The 17,956-nt window shown below is 37.5% G+C and overlaps 1 protein-coding gene across 1 annotated transcript in view; it reads right to left on the bottom strand.

Annotated features, from left to right (window-relative positions):
- The window catches only part of TRIM33 (tripartite motif containing 33), a 32,272-nt gene extending 16,481 nt beyond the window's left edge, over positions 1 to 15,791 (bottom strand). Inside the window, exons 1-9 of the mRNA XM_009331964.1 lie at positions 15,777 to 15,791; positions 15,528 to 15,717; positions 13,742 to 13,860; positions 13,491 to 13,638; positions 11,062 to 11,194; positions 7,911 to 8,027; positions 5,168 to 5,282; positions 2,405 to 2,551; positions 1,760 to 1,877 (exon numbers count right to left, since the gene is read on the bottom strand). Of these exons, the coding sequence (XP_009330239.1) occupies positions 1,760 to 1,877; positions 2,405 to 2,551; positions 5,168 to 5,282; positions 7,911 to 8,027; positions 11,062 to 11,194; positions 13,491 to 13,638; positions 13,742 to 13,860; positions 15,528 to 15,717; positions 15,777 to 15,791 (1,102 nt within the window). The remainder of the gene's footprint in view (positions 1 to 1,759; positions 1,878 to 2,404; positions 2,552 to 5,167; positions 5,283 to 7,910; positions 8,028 to 11,061; positions 11,195 to 13,490; positions 13,639 to 13,741; positions 13,861 to 15,527; positions 15,718 to 15,776) is intronic.
- Positions 15,792 to 17,956: the final 2,165 nt, after the last annotated feature.

Here is a 17,956-nt window from a genome sequence, read left to right as displayed (position 1 = left end):
AAGACAAGACAGAGATGACTGTTCTCTGTGTTCACAACAAACAGACAAGATGAGAAATAAAACAGGAAAAAGACACATTGAGCATAAAGTTTCTATACCTAAGGAAGCAAAGCCTGGGAAAAGATATTTGGGGGCCAGCAGAGAGTGTCCTACCACTGAATGACTAAGAACAGGTTATACAAGCATGACACAAAACACTGCTACAAGCAAGTGCTGCCTTGATACAATGTGATGGACCACATGGCCTCTCTAGCTATCTCCAGTCCTATTTTTAACGGGAAGAGGCAAAATGTTGATTTTTTTACTTTGAACATGTACTCATTGGAATCGGCATGTCACTTTTTATTGAGGTTGACAGTTTCTGTTCTGTTTCCTATATAGCTTCCCCCACCTGCCCCAGGTTCCTAGTCAAACAACATTTGAAGCTCTGTTCTGGAAAGCCTTGCTTTTTCCTTCTTGAGTAATCTCCAAGAGTAGCAGCACTCAAAAATTGCTTGAGGAACTGCCCATGAAGGAATAGTGTCAATTTTAAACCATTATTTACACAAAGTTTGTTTACTGTGCACATAAACCTCCTTGACTAAAGACAGCTACACCAAAACCTGGCTAGTGGACTTAGAGCAAGAAGCAAGTACACACAAAAGCATCAGGAAGAGCTGATATTTTAATCAGATTTTCTATTAGATTTTTATTCAACAGAAAAGTTCACAAGCAGGTGCTAACAGATACCTCTGTCTCACTGTGCTCTCCCCACTCTAGCTCACCTCCCCTCTTCTCTCATTCAAAACCTGTTCTTCGAAAAGTATAAGTGATTAGGGAATTAATATGGAAGAAAAACTGTGACACTACACTGCTGCAGGATAAGGCAATAATAAAGAGGTTAAGATATTAAACACCTTATATCCTTAAAAGAGCACGTTATTACTGCATCTGACAACAGCCAATGTGCAGTAATCGTAACTGCAAACGTCCAGTGATCCCAGCTGTCACTACGCGCTCACACAGAACATGAGTGCTCCAAGCTCCTATCTCACCAAGACTATTACAAACTCCCATGGCAGCTAATGCTTTAGGACAAAGAAGGAATAAACAGCTGCACTGAGAAAAACTACTTAAGATATAAAAGGTTACAGCTATGGTGCCATAACCTACCGTATGACAGTTGCAAGCAAGCACACACAGGAACAGCAGTGTATCTCCCATTATGAGGCTCTGTTTTTCTTTACCTTTATAAATGTGTCAGACATCTTAGAATACAAAACTAGTTAAACATTGCTTCTTAATTCACTTACCTTTCCAGCAATCACATGGACTGGCTTGGTACTTAGCCACAAACTTTGCCCATATCAACAGTCCTCCTAATTATGCTTGTTCATACAACTTCCAAAACATTAAGACATCTGGTATTACTCCATATGCAGCTAAATATTTACTTGCCAAAAAAGCTTATTCCAGAAACTGAAGCACCCATTTAGCACTAGTATGTTATACTATAATCATCAGAACCACTTTAAGAGGTGAAAAAAAGGTCATTCTTAGAACCATTCCCATTGGAAACCAAAACCTGTGGAGAAAGCTTTGCTAACAGAAAAAACACAGCAGATAAGGAGGGTAATCAGGACTGGATGGGTTATGTCAAGAGAGTTTTGGTCTTCTGCGTTAAGGGATGTATTGCACTCCAACTCACTCATGTTGGATGAGTAGCCCCAACTCAATCTAGTTTTTCAAGTAACACAGAATAAACACACAATTTTCTCACCTAAATTGACGACGTTCTTTGCCCAGAACGTAGGGTCACAATGGAAGCGTATTGCTCCATTGGCAGCTGGGACAGGATCACAACGTGCCTTTAAAATATGACGTAACTGGAATGTTATCTAATAGAAAGCAAAAACAAGACTGTTGACGACAACGAAATAATGAATGAGAATGTTAAGAAGTATGCATTTGCCCAGCGAGTTTAGACTGCTGGATCACCAACAAGGACTGTCAATAGCAAGTTTGGTTAGTAGCCTGGAAAGTACTCAATTCACCAGGAAAATCATCCACTGTACAACTAATTTTTTACTCAATGCAGAGGATTACAGGGAAGTACTGTTACACAATACTACTACTTCTGCAATGACTCAAGTGAAACACTGAGGTGCCTTTACAGAGCTTGACCCCATTCCTTCTACGATAATACTGTTAAGTCCTTAATTTACGAATGAAAAGTGGCGTACAAGTTGGGATATTTATCCCATTATTACAGAAAGGGTTTTTTTGCTTTGTTTTTTAAATGAAGCATGAACAACTCATTCTCTCTTCCTTGGATATAATCTAGTGAAGCTACACGACACTTAGGAAATTCTTTTGACTGGACATTCTCTGTACTGTACAGACAAGTTAGAGGATGCTTCCTTACCAGCCGTTTACTGTATAGCAAAGCAGTACTGCTGCCACTTGCAATAGCCCAATTAGTAAAGTTCATCACATGCTTCACTTGTCGCGAAAGACCAGTGATGTCATTTTGTTGTTGTATTAATTTCATCTGTCTCTCCTTTGTTACATTCTACAAAGAAACAAAAACTTTATTACAATGGGGGCTTCAGATTTATGAGGAAAATGTAACCCGCTATCACAGTTCTTAGCAAAAGAAAAATGTCACAAGCAAAGCAGCTTATACTAATGCTCATATTCAGAGTGGCTAGAACCATCAAGTAATAATTCTCTATTATTCCACTCTACCATTCTTGCCCAGAGGTATCAAAGTGCAGGGAAAATAGTGGGCTCAGAGAAGAGCCTCTGCTTTATCCCAGGAAAATATCAACTACTAAAACAAGACCAGTTCTCTTCCTCATGTTGCCAGAGGCGTATTGGCATGACAAAGAACTGGGGGAGCAACCCAGACCAGGGCCCAGCGAAACTGCCAGCTCCATACTGGGTGGTGCCCTGGAATTCCTGCAACTGCCACCACAAGGAGCTGCAGAGCAGCAACTGGAAGAGACAGCAACAGCGGTGGCCCAGGTGCTCTGAACACCAGCTCCTACGCCAACTAGAAACTGTCTCTAAACACCTCCTGAGTATGGCAGGTAGGCTCAGCAGCCCCATCCCCAAGAAGTCTTCAGTCTTTGATAACATGCCAGCTGTAAACCTTGTGCTAAAAATCTGGATTGCAGTACTGAATCTTCAGGATTCAAATTTAAAAAAATCCATGTGTGCTGGTTTTGGCTGGGATAGAGTTAATTTTCTTCATGGTAGCTAGTATGGGGCTATGGTTTGCATTTGTGCTGAAAACAGCGTTGATAACACAGGGATGTTTTCGTTATTGCTGAGCAGTGCTTACACAGAGTCAAGGCCTTCTCTGTTCCTCACCCCACCAGCGAGGAGGCTGGGGGTGCACAAGAAGCTGGGAGGGGACACAGCTGGGACAGCTGACCCAAACTGGCCAAAGGGATATTCCAGACCATATGACATCATGCTCAGCATATAAAGCTGGGGGAAGAAGGAGGAAGGGGGGGACGTTCAGAGTGATGGCGTTTGTCTTCCCAAGTCACCGTTACGTGTGATGGAGCCCTGCTTTCCTGGAGATGGCTGAACACCTGCCTGCCCATGGGAAGCAGTGAATTAATCCCTTGTTTTGCTATGCTTGTGTGCGCGGATTTTGCTTTGTCTATTAAACTGTCTTTATCTCAACCCACAAGTTTTCTCACTTCTACCCTTCCGATTCTCTCCCCCATCCCACCTGGGGGGGGAGTGAGCGAGCAGCTGTGTGGGGCTTAGTTGCCAGCTGCAGTTAAACTACGACAACATGACTGGGCAACTGTTACAAACTCACAAAAAATGAAAGTTTACAATGGAATTTTTCTAGCTTGTAACAAATGCTAGGTAAACAAGAAAAGCCAAAATTCAGTTACTCATGTAATTTTAAATTATTTATTTCACTCCTGATCAAATATTCATTTCCCCCAGGAATACTCCATTTCATTGCCAAATAACTGCTCTTTAACAAGAAGAAATCTATTTTAATTAAATTGATCTTAAATTTTTCAGTCACATCATGGCACACTGGCAATATGCCATGAACTAACTTCTTATGATGGATTTCCTCTCTTCAGATAAAAAAAGTAATCATAGAATCATTAAGGTTGGAAAAGACCTCTAAGATCATCGAGTCCAACCGTCGACCCAACACCACCATGTCCACTAAACCATGTCCCTAAGTGCCACATCTACATAAGTTAAATTGTCATAGATTTGAATAAGAGTCAGAATATAATTATTATTCAGAATGTGCTAGACGGAAAGTATGTTTAAAGTCATTGCTTCCTTTACAATGCCAATCTATATAACTTAAAATACCAGCATTACAACTTCATGGTCTAATACGTAAGACTACCATGTCTTTGAAAACCTAGGTGTACTTCAAGGGTCAGGATTTGTTAGAAGTCAACACCTGTTGTGAAAATTACTAAGGAACCAAACACTAAGAACTGCCATTAGGACCACCACTGTCTTAGCAGCAAAGCAGTCAACATGACACTAGGAGTGAAAATTAATACTAGCCCATCCACTTCCCTGCTCCCTTCCCCTGCTGCCACTATCCTATACAAGCAAAAGGAGGGAAACTGATTTTAATGACGACTTAGCACAACCAACAGAGCAAAGAATGATGTAAAGTTGCATCAAACACATTGCATCAATTTGTTATGTGCCCAAGACAAAGTACACAGACCTCTCTCTCGGAGTTTACACTCTGAAGAAAAACTTCTAGACAAGGTATCAGGAGAAGACAAAAAGAAGTAACTCAACTGTAACAGTGCTAATATATTTACATGAACCTTAAAAAGCTGTTTGAGGAAAAGACTAGATTATACACACCTTAGAATTATGTTATAATACAGAAATATGGCAAACAGAACATGGAAAGGAGATTTTCAGACACTCCTTTATGATGAGCCTGATTTTGAATGAATCTGAGGCATAGATATAAAACTAAAGGAGCCACAGGCTCCAGCTAGTGAAAGGATAAAGAAGAGATTTAACTCCAACATACTATTCATAGGCAATATTGGTATTGCAACACCTGTAGTCACACCAAACAAACTGTTTTCAAACATGGAATGTGAGTTCTCAATAGAGGACTGGGAACAGTGAACAACACTATTATTTTTTCTCTTAACTGTACCTCAAGGTGCTGTAAGAGAGATTTTCCCTTTTTATTGATTTCATTGATGAGGGTGAATATAGCCACTTTGATTTCCTGTTCTACTCGTTTGTTAGTTTCATTTACTTCTTTTATCCTAAAAAAAGAAAAATGTATTGTCAGGCAGTCACTTTATACTATGCCGCCAAATACTAAACACCACAGGCATCTTCCCACCCTTGAAGAGTGAAGGAGCAATTTCTGTATTGAAGAAGTTCTGATAAGTGTAAAATTTATAGCTTGTTTGATTTCTAACAGAGAAATCATCATTAATCAACTTTTTCAAAGAAGCCATCTAAAACTTCAGTTTTGGAAAAAAATTTAAACAATCTGAGATCAAGATGGTATCTCAATTAACAACGTGTTTTACTTAATATGAAACAGTCCTTGTGGTTTATACACTTTATTTATATGTTTACACACACACAAGACCACATGTGTGTATGTACACATATGTATTTATTTCCATATCATGTCTCTCACTATGAAGAATTTATATATGATGCCTTAAACTTTTATGCTATTGTATATTAACCAGAAAGGAAGTCAACCCTGAATTTCAGATGGACCCCTCCACCTTCCCCCAAAAAATCTTGTAACAAAAAGTTTGTTACATACCTGTAATCAATACACAATAAGGATATAAACCTTTCCCTAATTATTTGCCTGATATTAGTCTACAATTACTCTCTTGTGCTTTACTACTACTGCCTTTCAGGTTTTTTTATACCTCACACCTCTTCATCATTTCCATCATCATCTAGTTTTAGTGTCTTCACTATTCTTAACTTCTTCAGACTCAAGCAAATCACCTTGAGCACTGTCCACAGTATTTGAAATACAGCATTTCTTAAACTCCATTGCAAATTCTGGATTTATGTGATGCTATGCTGCCTTAATCTAATGACAACATAGCATTACAGCAGGATTCTTTACTTCATTTGTAGGAGTCAGAACATGGTAAGTACCTTACTTAAATTGTCCTTTTTTAAAGGGCTTCTTCACTACTAGATCAAGCATCTGAACTTGTGACGTCATTCATCCTGATATGATCGCAAGACCAATACTCATTTGTCTGACAATGATCTTCATTGCTGGTGTCAAATGCCCTTTAAGGCACCTTGGACACGTGCTTTTTCATGACAGCACAACCTGGTCCTCTACTCCAAAAAAAAACATTCAGTCAACCCTTCATTAAGTCAGTAGGCATCCATCCTTGGCTTTGGCACCTAACGATTATTCCAGTAGGTAGCTATTCCTTCAACACTGTTTTACACTTCATGATCACATATGATGGCAATTTCATACCATCTGCTAACACTGACAACATTATTGTAATACACTTTTTTTTTCATTCCCTGAAGTTTTTATGATAACGGATTTTGTGCCCTACACTTCAACAAAGTAACTGAATGGCATGTCAAAGTAAACTAGTGTCTCACTTGCACTACCCATTTGGCTCAGCAGATAATCATGATCTTTACACAACCCAATCGCATGCTGCAGAAATTCACTGAATTTTCAGTGAAGCCAGAAACTCTCAGGCAAAAAAACATTACAATGTGTTGTTACTCATATATGCACCACCCATTGTTGACTGTGAATTCTTATCAGAGAACATTTTATGACATTTCTTGAGCTTTCAATTTAATTATTTCCCATGTAACTGGGTTTCTGTCTCTTCTTCAAGCATGTAACAATTCTACAGCTTGTCCTCCTGCTTCACGATGGCATTCTCTTTTGGGTCCCTTCAAAGAGTTCCATGCTGAATCAGCACATAAAAATTTCCATTTTCATTGCTTCCATCTTCACACGTTTGCCTCTCATGTCGTATGTTCTCCTTCCCTTACAACTTTTTTTTTTTTTAAATGTACATGGTATGACTAGGAGTTAAAAATTTGCACCAGAACTTCTCCTTATATCTTTGGTACACTTCCTTCTACCCTTGTACTTCTCATCTCCAGATGATCTGTCATTTTGCAAATGACTTAAAAGTTGCAGAAGGCTCACAAAACCACCTAGAATCACAGTGGAATTCCCTAACCTCCAGCAAACCATGTCACCACAAGTGGGTGAAAAGCCAGCAGCAATCATGTGCTCTCTCTGTCTCTATATTCAATATTCTGTATGACGTTGAATTTAAGCTAACGCTGGAATTCTTAAGTTAAACTACCTAAGGAAAAGCTTGTCTTCCATTCAGGTAATCACACTAAGTTTTGCTTGCCTAATTTAAAAAAAAAAAAAAACACAACACAAAACCAAAACACCACCAACAACAATTTCCTATTCAATTTCAAAACAAGGTTTTGTTACACAGTTAGAGGCATTCATATGAAACAAAAATATTTCAAGAAAAATTTTTCTCTCTACAGCCAACACTTCTGTCACCTAGAGCTGAACTTAGCAGAAACCCTAAGATGGGTTTACCTTGCCTTTTTTATTCCCTTTTTTTCTTCTCCCCCAAGTGCAAGAAGTGTGTCACATCTTTGGTTCTACTCAAAGTTGCCATAAAAGACAATCTTTGACATTTGTTTCTTGCAACAACTTCCAACAGATGCACAGTATTGTAGGGAAGAAAACATTACGACAAGTAATTAAGTCCAATACAACTAAAGATACAGAATCAATTAAAATGGAAGTATTATTCTAGTCCCATCATTCATCTTACTGTGATTCATTAAAAAGGCAATGTAACAGTAACAGTTAATCATTTTGGGGTACTTACCTATTCTGAACTTGGGTAGCTGCAAAATTTACATAATTCTTCTTCTCAAGAAGTTTGGCCAATAGGTTCTCAATTGCACCCTTCTGGTTCTGAAAAGCCTCTTCCAGAAACTGATACCTTTTCAACATGCAAAAGAAGATATCAATTACCAAGGAGCAATATGCTGAAACTAAGGGTTCCCAATTTAGATGTAAAGCTATAAAATTTTGAAAAAATATGACAACACACACAGAGAAAAATCAAACTATATGTATGCCGATCAGTGTGTAAAAAGTTTCAGTACTGATAAAATCCTTTGTAAGTGTCCAGAAGACTGAACCTCTATGGGTCACTTATTAATTCCAACTACACAGGGAGACAATGCACTGCATCATTTCACAAGATAGCAAAGCTATGGAACACCAGCTAAAGGAGACACCAGAAACTTCAGAATTTGACAAATCGTTTTGTTAACATTAGATGAGGAAAATGCACTAATAGCTTAAACACACATTAAATGATACAAAAAAAACTATCCCAGAAAAACAATTTTTCAGCTGAGATTATACTGCTCATATTTTACTGAATTAGTTTAATCTGAAAGAAAATACTCCTATTTTTTCCCCCAGGTACTTCCAAGTGAAGAACATATCATTCCCTTCAATCAAACAGCTACTGTATCAAAGGCACCTTCCATTACTTCATCTGAAAAGAGTGCAAGTAGCTACATCGAAGGAAAATAAAGACATTAGTTGCGTTTTCCTAACAGACTATACATCACAAGAGGAATTAACAATGCAACAGAAGCAAAATGCCCGTGTTGAAAATGGCAAGGGGAATTAAGTACCTCCAAGAGTTTTCATCTTTTCTGATCGACTGCTCAACTATCAAAAGATTCCCCCCAAAACCCAGGATTCCTATCAGACATGTGTCACTTCTTGTCTTTGCAGCCAGTAAACATCATGCTTCTGAAATATGATTTGTTAACAACAGGGAAAACTTAGGTTCCCAGAATACCTTCCTTTCTTCACTACACTAAATCCCAACATTCAAATCGGCAGAAAATGCCTACGATTAAAGTGAAGCATCTTATAAGCTGCATTAGAAGTAACCTACACTATCTCCCAACCACAACTGAAAAGAAAGTAGCGTATTTTGTCAAAAATCTAGGAGAACATTACAGTCTAATCTAACAGGAAAAGCCTGTTCGGATATATGATCAAATTTACAGTAACACTGTTTCTTGATTCAAATTACTCACAATTATGATAACAGAGACTTAGGCAAAGAGAACACTATTCACAAAAGAAACGACTCTGCCCCTGTTCATTCAGTTTTTACCAGCAATAGACAAGTTTCAACTACAAGAGTTTAGATTACTCAGTCTCAATGTTAGAATGTTGCTTTTTCTAAGTACAGTCTAAAGTTCTTGCAGACAGCATCACAAGATTTTAGGTACTATAATGCAAAAAGTAGCATTACTAAAGCCCAAAGGCCACAAAATTTGGAATGTTTGGAGATCTGCAGATTTTCTAAAACTATTTTCATTAAGTTGAAAATCAGATTTCCATTTTAAGGACAAAAAAAAAAAAAGAGATCTACACTTACCTAGTATTGCTAAAATTTTGCTGTAGCTCCTGCTACAGCCAAAAGACTTTAATTGTATTGTACTTCTAGCTTCCAAAGCGTGTGGACTGAAAACTACCTAAACTAGAGGAATCGCACACCATCAGGGTGCTAAAAGAATGTCAGCTTTCTACAGAATCACCAGCAATTCTTTCACTTGAAATTCTGAACTGAACACTGGACCATGTTGCTACTGAAATGGTGATTCATCCTCCTTTGGTGCAAACTATTAGGATTTCAGGTAAGAAGTAAACAGGAGATTAAAATCAATTCTTGTTTCCACTTGGCATGATTTTCCTTCAATGATTTAGTGAGCTTCATAAAAGTCTCAGTTGTACTTCATGGCAGACGAAGCAGTCACCCTAATCATCTGTAATTCACATCTGCAGACAGAACAATTTTTAAAGAATATTCTGCAACAAAGCATGTTAATAGCAAAGTATTCTCTTCTCTTACTGGAAGAGAACAGGTAAGTAGAACAAGATACATCTGTTAATCAGTTAGCATCGTGCGCAAAACAGATGCAAAGAAACCGACTAGAAAAAGTTAGTTAACATATCCTAGGAGACCACACTTTCTGAACAAGTGTGTCTTTCAGGATATTTATGATCAAGCCTATGAAAGAACAGAGCAGGAATATTCGAGGTTGTTAATATTTTAGTAGTACTAATTTCAAAAGTAAAAGTTCTCCATTAGGCTGCTGTAGCAGACTATGAGAGTAATCACTACTCCGGAAAAAAACTACTAAATTCAATATTGCAACGTACTGTCAAGCACCTTTACAGAGAAACGTTACTTGTAGACCGCCTAGGAAAAGCAGTGCTGCAGTGGCTGATAAATACATTTATCCCCAGATTCTCTATTATAACACTGCAAATACTTTTTCAAACATTCAAACAACTATATGACAGAGCTGCTAAAGAGCAGGAAGTTTAATGTACCTTAAGAGGTTCCAACTTTTTTCTAGCAGCTAAGAGAAAAGCAAGCTCTGGTGACAAAACCCATCATTTCTTTTTACTTGGAATGAGGCAACTTTCAACCAACTAAAACCAAACTATTTTTCCCTCTGTACTAGAAAAATAGATTAATCTATGAGGCAAAATTTATACCTTCCTTTACAGAATTACCCTAAATTGAAAGACAGTTGCATAATAAAATACGCCCTTTCAAAAAATTACCTCATCCATGACTCACTGTATCACTTTTGCTTCTTTACAGCACCAGGTGTTCAAGGCTGTAGCAATTTCTATTCAAATCCTGATTAGAGCAACAGCACTGGTAAATGCCAGGCAAGTTAACACCTTAATCACACCAAATCACCTCAGACAATGTTGTTCTGAATCTGCTCTTAAGATACTTGACAAAGCTCAACCAACTGATCACTTAAAAGTTTTCAGCACTCCACACAAGTTCTCCTTTGCAATGGATCATTTCAGTCTGACAGAGTAAATACAACAGTATTTAATGACACAACTGTTTTAAATCAATGCCATTTCATCCTCTGAGAAAGTGCACCACAGGAATTAAGACATGGTAATATTTGTACCTGTGTTCTTTGTGTTCCAGTAACTGACAGTCTCTGCATGTCAGCCTGTCACATGTTTCACAGAAAAGTTTTAACTGCTCTTGTTTGTGGACAGGACAGAAAACAGGACGTTGACCAGATGCTCCCACGGCCTCTGTTTTTAAAAATAAACCATTTTTGCATTTTAAAATAAAATTTAGACAATCTGAAGAGCAAAACGACTAACTTCCAAGCTAAGTAACACCCAAGAATTTGGAAAAAGACAACTACAGAGCTGTTCTCACCCTAAAGTTACCATGAATACGTTCTCATTGAAATATTTACAGTGCCAGTGGTTTATAGCTGTTTCTGCTTTATTGTATTCAAAGAGAAGGAGGAATTCCTCTCCTATCACAAACACTCAAAAGACACTGGCACCTGTAAGAATGTAAAAACTGTACACAAACACCAGGATCACATACACATGTTTAAAGATTAGATTGCATGCAGTTTCACCTCTGACACACTGAAGGATGTATCAAACCTCTCAAACTTTCATACTGTCAAACACCCATACGTTTTCTAAATTATCACTTCAAAACCTTTATAAACCTCATTAAGTCATACAAAACTGAAGTGGTAAATGCAAAGCAAACATTGCCCATGTTAAGAGTTACTTAAATCCCAGCTAAACTGCTTAACTTTTCCACTTAAGCAAATAACAGATAATGTCAAAAAATAGTTCCGAGTTTACTAAAAAGTGCTGCATGATCTTCTAAAGATATTTTGAGCTTAGCACAGAGGAAAGCAGCCTTTGGAAGATACAGCAGGTAAGGTTTAAAACGTGAATGTCTTCCTCAGTCACCAAGATTTCTGAAGCTTGTTATACCATGCAAGTTATTGTAAAGAAAGAGAGCTCATGAATCTCCAGCTGACCCTCATTAATAGAAATTTAAAGTCTCCAGGGCATATATTAGAGTCTAACAAGAAAGAAGGGAACAAGCTCCCCTGAGAAAATAATGAATAGTCATTCCCCACAATCAAGAGAGTTCCTAAGGATCACTGTACGTCAGGTCACAGGAAGGCTACATTCTTGCCATATGCTAGCATACCGACTACACCTGGGCTTCTATCTCCATAAACACCAACCTAAATTTCTAATACAAAGTTTACTTTATTGGAACAGCCATTTTTCAGCACCTCCCCACTCAGGTTATTGAAGGGGAAGTGGAGCTATAGTATCACCTTGACAGTCACAATACAGCACTCCTAATGAAAAACGTTAGTAATTCTTTGTAGGGCCCTGTAATTTGATTTCACCTTAAGGGTTTCTCATCTACTAGGATTAATACGTTTAAACTTAAATAGGTACTATTTCTTATTAAACAATACCCATTAAGACATACAGAGAAACCTCTCCAAAAATGAAGTTTCTTTGACAGAGCAAGTGAAATAAGATCGTTGTCTAGAAGAACTAAGCTCAATAACAAACTTTTTAACTATAATATGATTTTGATGAGAGTTGGCAGAAAGAAAAGCAGTGTTACTCCTTTGAAATGGCACAATGAAACAATCATGAAGATCATAATTTATTTTAAATATATAGAGAGCGCAAAATGTCAGCGCAAAATCTCTCTTCCTCAATATGATCAGTCTTCATATACATCCAGATTGAGTAGAACCCACAGGTCTTTAAATCAGAACGTTTATGCCATTTTTAAGTAACATCTTCCAAGCTAAAATCCAGTTACCTTTTACCTGTTTTGAGGGTGTTTTCCACATTACCTCAGTAGGTTACAAAAAAATATACGGTCAAACGATAGTTTAAGAATTAACTTCTAATAAAGCTGCATGTCTAAACAAACTGTACGCACACTTTGCACATTAAATTTTGCTAGCTGAAAGAGATATTAAACCTAAAATAAATTCAAATTCCGCATTTACTCAGCAATATCAATAAAACAGTAACATCATACTGAATATGACTATAAGCTTATCTGCATATACTTCTCTACTGGGAGAGATACTTATAACCAAGTACAGCAAAATGTATGATTTAATTTCCTTGGCCAATGGATAAGATTACCAATATGACAGTGCTCTCTAGATTTCAACCCCTCCATTTAGTGAGTTTTTCTACTAAACAAAAGAACTATTAAGAATGGATCTAAATCCTTTCCAAAGACTGCAGTCTCATTCTGTTTCCTCTGTACTTAAGATATTTTTTACACTGGACATCAAAGTGTACAAAGTATTAGCAAATAACCCATCTTAGTTTAAAATTTAGTTTTTCCTCTATTTTTAGAGCTACCAATTTTGCACCGGTAGCTTTTTACTAAACTTTTCCCAAATCTTTGGGGAAAGCCATACAGCTGGTTGTTACCTAAATAATCCTCCCACTCTCTTTTTACATGTGCCAAAGAGAAAACATTTTTACTACAGGCAGGACTAAGTGATATCCAAATACTCACCTGAAGATACATCTTCTTTTTTTCTGATCATATGATCTTTAGTAAATTTTACTCGCTGATGAGCTTCTATGCAAGTCTTGCACAACCATTCCCCACACTCTACACAAAATCCAACAGCACTAGCATTATCTTCACAGCTTGTACACACCTGCAAAGGGAAACAGTCAGTTACTATCATCTTCCTGGAAAGCATTAACATGTACAGAAACAAAAACAGCATGTGAATTCCAGCAAGCCGGAAAGTCCCATACCTGTTCTGACTTCTCATCGGAGCTGCTTGGTGTTTCTGACGTGTCTTTTACAAAGTAGTTATCCACCAGATCTATCTGTCTGCATTCTTGGCGGCATATAGGACATCTGATTACACCAACTGCAAAACAGAAAGTTTCCCAGTTTTAAGAAAAAGAACATGAAAACCAACATGCCCAGAATCAAAAGATTACAAGAATGAACACAAAATCCTCAGACTGCTCATTTCGCTTGGGTAGATGAACAGATTCCACAGTTGACATTACCCTTAAAAAACAGCCGTTACCCACATATAACAGGTTTCCCAAAAAAACCCCAACACCCCAACAACAAAGCACAAACAAAAAACCCACAAACCACACACACTCCTTTTCAGAAAAGGATCCCTTACCTAGAATGAAGTTGTGGTAATTTCTACATCATACTTAGTTTTTGCTACTGATTTCTTCCAAAAAAATACATATTTTTAGCCAAGTCACTTGTTTTCCCCAAGCAAATATCATCTTCCCCCCACCCATTTTACTTTGTTAAACTCAAGACACCTGTTAATTACTTTTTATAACCATCTATTGTCCAGTCTGCCTCAAGACAAGCATTAAGAGAGGTTTGCCTGACTAAAGTCAGGTGTGACTTTAGTGATGTTCATGAAAATATCAAAGTAGCAGTATATCACAATATTCTCCCAGATACAACAGAGGATGTTTTCTAACATAACCTATTTCCATGAGGTCAGGGAGGCAGATGCAGTAATACAAACTATCTGAACATTTCAGGTTTTTTTTTCAAATAGTGTTCTGCAGGGAAGGCTAATACCAAAAACCACGAGTTGATAGCAAAAAATGCTCTCATGCCAACTACACCTGCCTTTCTGCAGCCCATACAACACTTTGCACATATACATGTAAATGTATACACACATAGCTTTAACACTGGATATCAATTAGAGTAGTTCCTTTCCAGTATCCTGCTTTGTTATCCTCTGTAATTGCTAAATTAGAGTTTTAAGTCCTCAGCGGAGCTGCAAAGAAGTTACTACATGAACCAAACTGGCATTTAAAGATGTTCTATGAACAACCTATGTTAAAGGTTTGAAAACTTACTTACCACTAAGGTTGTGGTTAACACTTTCTTCCCAAAAGTGTCATCTAGTCTTAAATCAAGTTCCTATACAATTTTATTGTGAATATAATTTTCAAGGAGAAGCTTTCAAAGCGACTGGGTATTTTTACACACTGGGACACCTGAAACACCTTTGAAAAGTAAGTGTAATTAAATGATGTTTAACTTTGTGGATATTGAGTTAGAACAGTAGGACTTATTTCAGGGAGATTAATTACATTAATAGTAAATTAGCATTAATTTTTTCAAGTGCTAAAATTAACGATGGCTTCAGAACACAGAAGATTCACTGCAGAGCAACAACAGTAATCCAACTAAAAATTCCCTGCCTCATCGAATGAAACATGCTTCAAGAGCAGGATGTGAAAGATAACCAGTATTTCAGTACCTCCATGTACAAGAGCTTTCATATATACAATGAAGCTTCCCCCATATTAGAACATCAAGATTATCTTATTACTGAAAGACAAAATTCTTTAGGTAATACTATATGAAAGCCACCTATCAGCTGATGTGTATATACGTACAGAACAAGTTTCAAACATTTACCATTAAAACTATTCCACCTAAAACAGACCACAGCTCAACCTGATTTTTAGTGCTGTCTTGGGTTAATCATACAAAATATTGCAGAAAAAAATTAAGCAGCCCAAGATCTCTAATCTTTACGCAACGCAAAGTCAAATTCCACAGATGCAAACCGCTTCCTGTAAGGCAGGTTTTGTTTTGCTTTTAAACTAGACAAATCACTGAAAGCTTGAATAAAATTAAGCCTTTTGATGTCAAAAGAGCGATACAGGTGGCAGTCCATGGGCTGGATTCTGACCTCGGGTAATTCCACCTTGCCCACTGCTTCTGTCTGAGAGGACACAGGGAACAGGTAGTCCACAAATACTGCTCTCACAGTCAAACACCCACCTTTTGCACCTCCATATTCAAATACACTTTGCACATAAGGTGCCGCCAGTGTTCTGCACGTATCTCAATAGATCACAATCCTAAGACAAGGCCTTGCAATTCTCATTCAGCATATTACACTTTATTTTCACATCTCAACACCCATTATTTCCAACAGTAGCTTTCCAATATTATATTAGCCACTATACATCTTTGATGAACTCATGTCCCGGTCTTTTAACCTAATATAAAACAAATGTGCAGCATTTGCAGCATTTTCTAGTGCAGCATCACTTGCACTAGAAACCAAACTGCATTACTGAAAAGACATAGATGTGGCTGATTTTGTGAGGGGAGAGGGAAAAGTAGAGAAAACCACACTGAAATAGTATTTACATAGAAGAAAAACAGAAAGAAATCCTCACCTGTCAAAACTTTAGATAATTTGCAAGCTAAAGAAGTTTATGGCAAAAATTTAATGAGAATGTATTTTAGGACAAACTAAGGCTCAAATGTTTATATAACCTACTAGAAAAACAAGGTTTCACTGCCAGTTTCAGTCCAAAAAAATTCTTACATACTAAAATTAAAATGAAGTAAAAGTAAAAATATCATCCTAGTTATACTCTAGCAGAACTTATTACATTGTTTTTCTGCATCAGTTTAAATTAGAAGCTTAATACTGTTTAAAACAAAACAAAAGCGTTAGCCCTAGTACATACATTTCCACTGTAACTCTGCTTTCAAAAAAGGCATCTAACTACTTCCAAGGAATGTATCAGATAGCACACAGCAAAAACTATTGTTAAAAGATCAATCTTTTTTTCTAAATCACAGCTGAATTAGAATTAGACACATTCATAGAAATTACAAAAGTCAGACTGGTTTACGATCTCCCCCAATCCTAATACTATAGACTTCCTACATCCTCCAAGATGGCTTCATATTATTTTGAAGCTATAAATCAATACTCCAGAGGTTAACAGCAGCACTAAAGCGAAGAATTGAGAATCAGGAAGTTTCTTTCAGACTTCACATTTCAAATCCTACACGGCTCAGTTTCACCTAACCATAAAACAGAAATGCTTCTTGCCTGGCAAAAATATTGGAAGAAATAGTAAGTATTGACCACATCACGTGAAACTCTGCACTGAGGGTCTAAAACATTTTGAACAGCAGTTCCTTTCTGACTTACAGAGTCAGAAGTCCTGTACCCTATCATCAAAATATTGTCATCAGCATTAACTAGTTATACTTCAGGTGCCAAGAAAAAAAAGAAAAAGAAAAAAAGCACCCCACAAACTTCACCAGCCATCCACAGATGCTCCTGTGAATATCAGTACTTTCATAAAGAAATCCAAGAACAATCAGCCTATGGACCTAAAAAGGCCACAGAAAATGATTAACTATTTTACAAGAGCTGCAGATAACAGGAGTGGGCTTCCAAGCTTCTTACATTGCATTTAAGGGGACCGACATCACTGGTTTTTCTACTTGTGTTTATCACAAACCTCACAATGGTGTATAAGACCTGTAACACCATGAGCATAAACACTTATCTCTCTTCCACAGTACTTGATATACACAGCTATACGTACCAAATTTTCCCTTCCCTGCCATTTCCAGTAGCACTATGGTGAAATGAATTACATGCTATTCCCAATTAATTGTGCAGTTCAGATCAGATTCTACTTTTTGTCACACACTTCTCCAGACATTATCCAGAACAGCAAAAATTTTTTTCAATCATACATGTTTACTGTCCCCCATCAGCTGCTACATTCAACATGTAGCCTAAACTGAGTTTTGTTTCTCTCCTTTTACCCTACCTGAGGCTGATTTAAGTGAGAAGCAGGAATAATTTCTTACCTGGAAATTTGGTTTGAGAGTCACCAATCCAGCAGGTAGGAAAAGCCTGCCTTGTATTGTCAACCCCACTCAAAGGGAGATAGGTTTCACTTGCCATCTTCTCACATCATGAGCCATTCCTCCCTACCAGAGTTTCCAAAGCCTGCAACAGAGGGAGAAAAGAAACTCCCAGATTCCTTGCGACACGTTCCTAAGGAGTCTCCTGACACAGTCAGAAAAAGCAATTTGCCTGAGACACTACTCCAAGCTGAAGAAAACCACAGAGGAGAACTGACAGAAGCACATCCCCGCAAGAACATAGTCAGGGATGGATCTGTAAGAACTACAGCAGG

This window comes from Pygoscelis adeliae, unplaced genomic scaffold, assembly GCF_000699105.1.
Source record: "Pygoscelis adeliae isolate BGI_AS28 unplaced genomic scaffold, ASM69910v1 Scaffold189, whole genome shotgun sequence".
In the NCBI taxonomy this organism is placed as follows: Eukaryota; Metazoa; Chordata; class Aves; order Sphenisciformes; family Spheniscidae; genus Pygoscelis; species Pygoscelis adeliae.
Note: the sequence above shows the minus strand (reverse complement) of the source record. Positions and strands in the feature narration are given on the sequence as shown.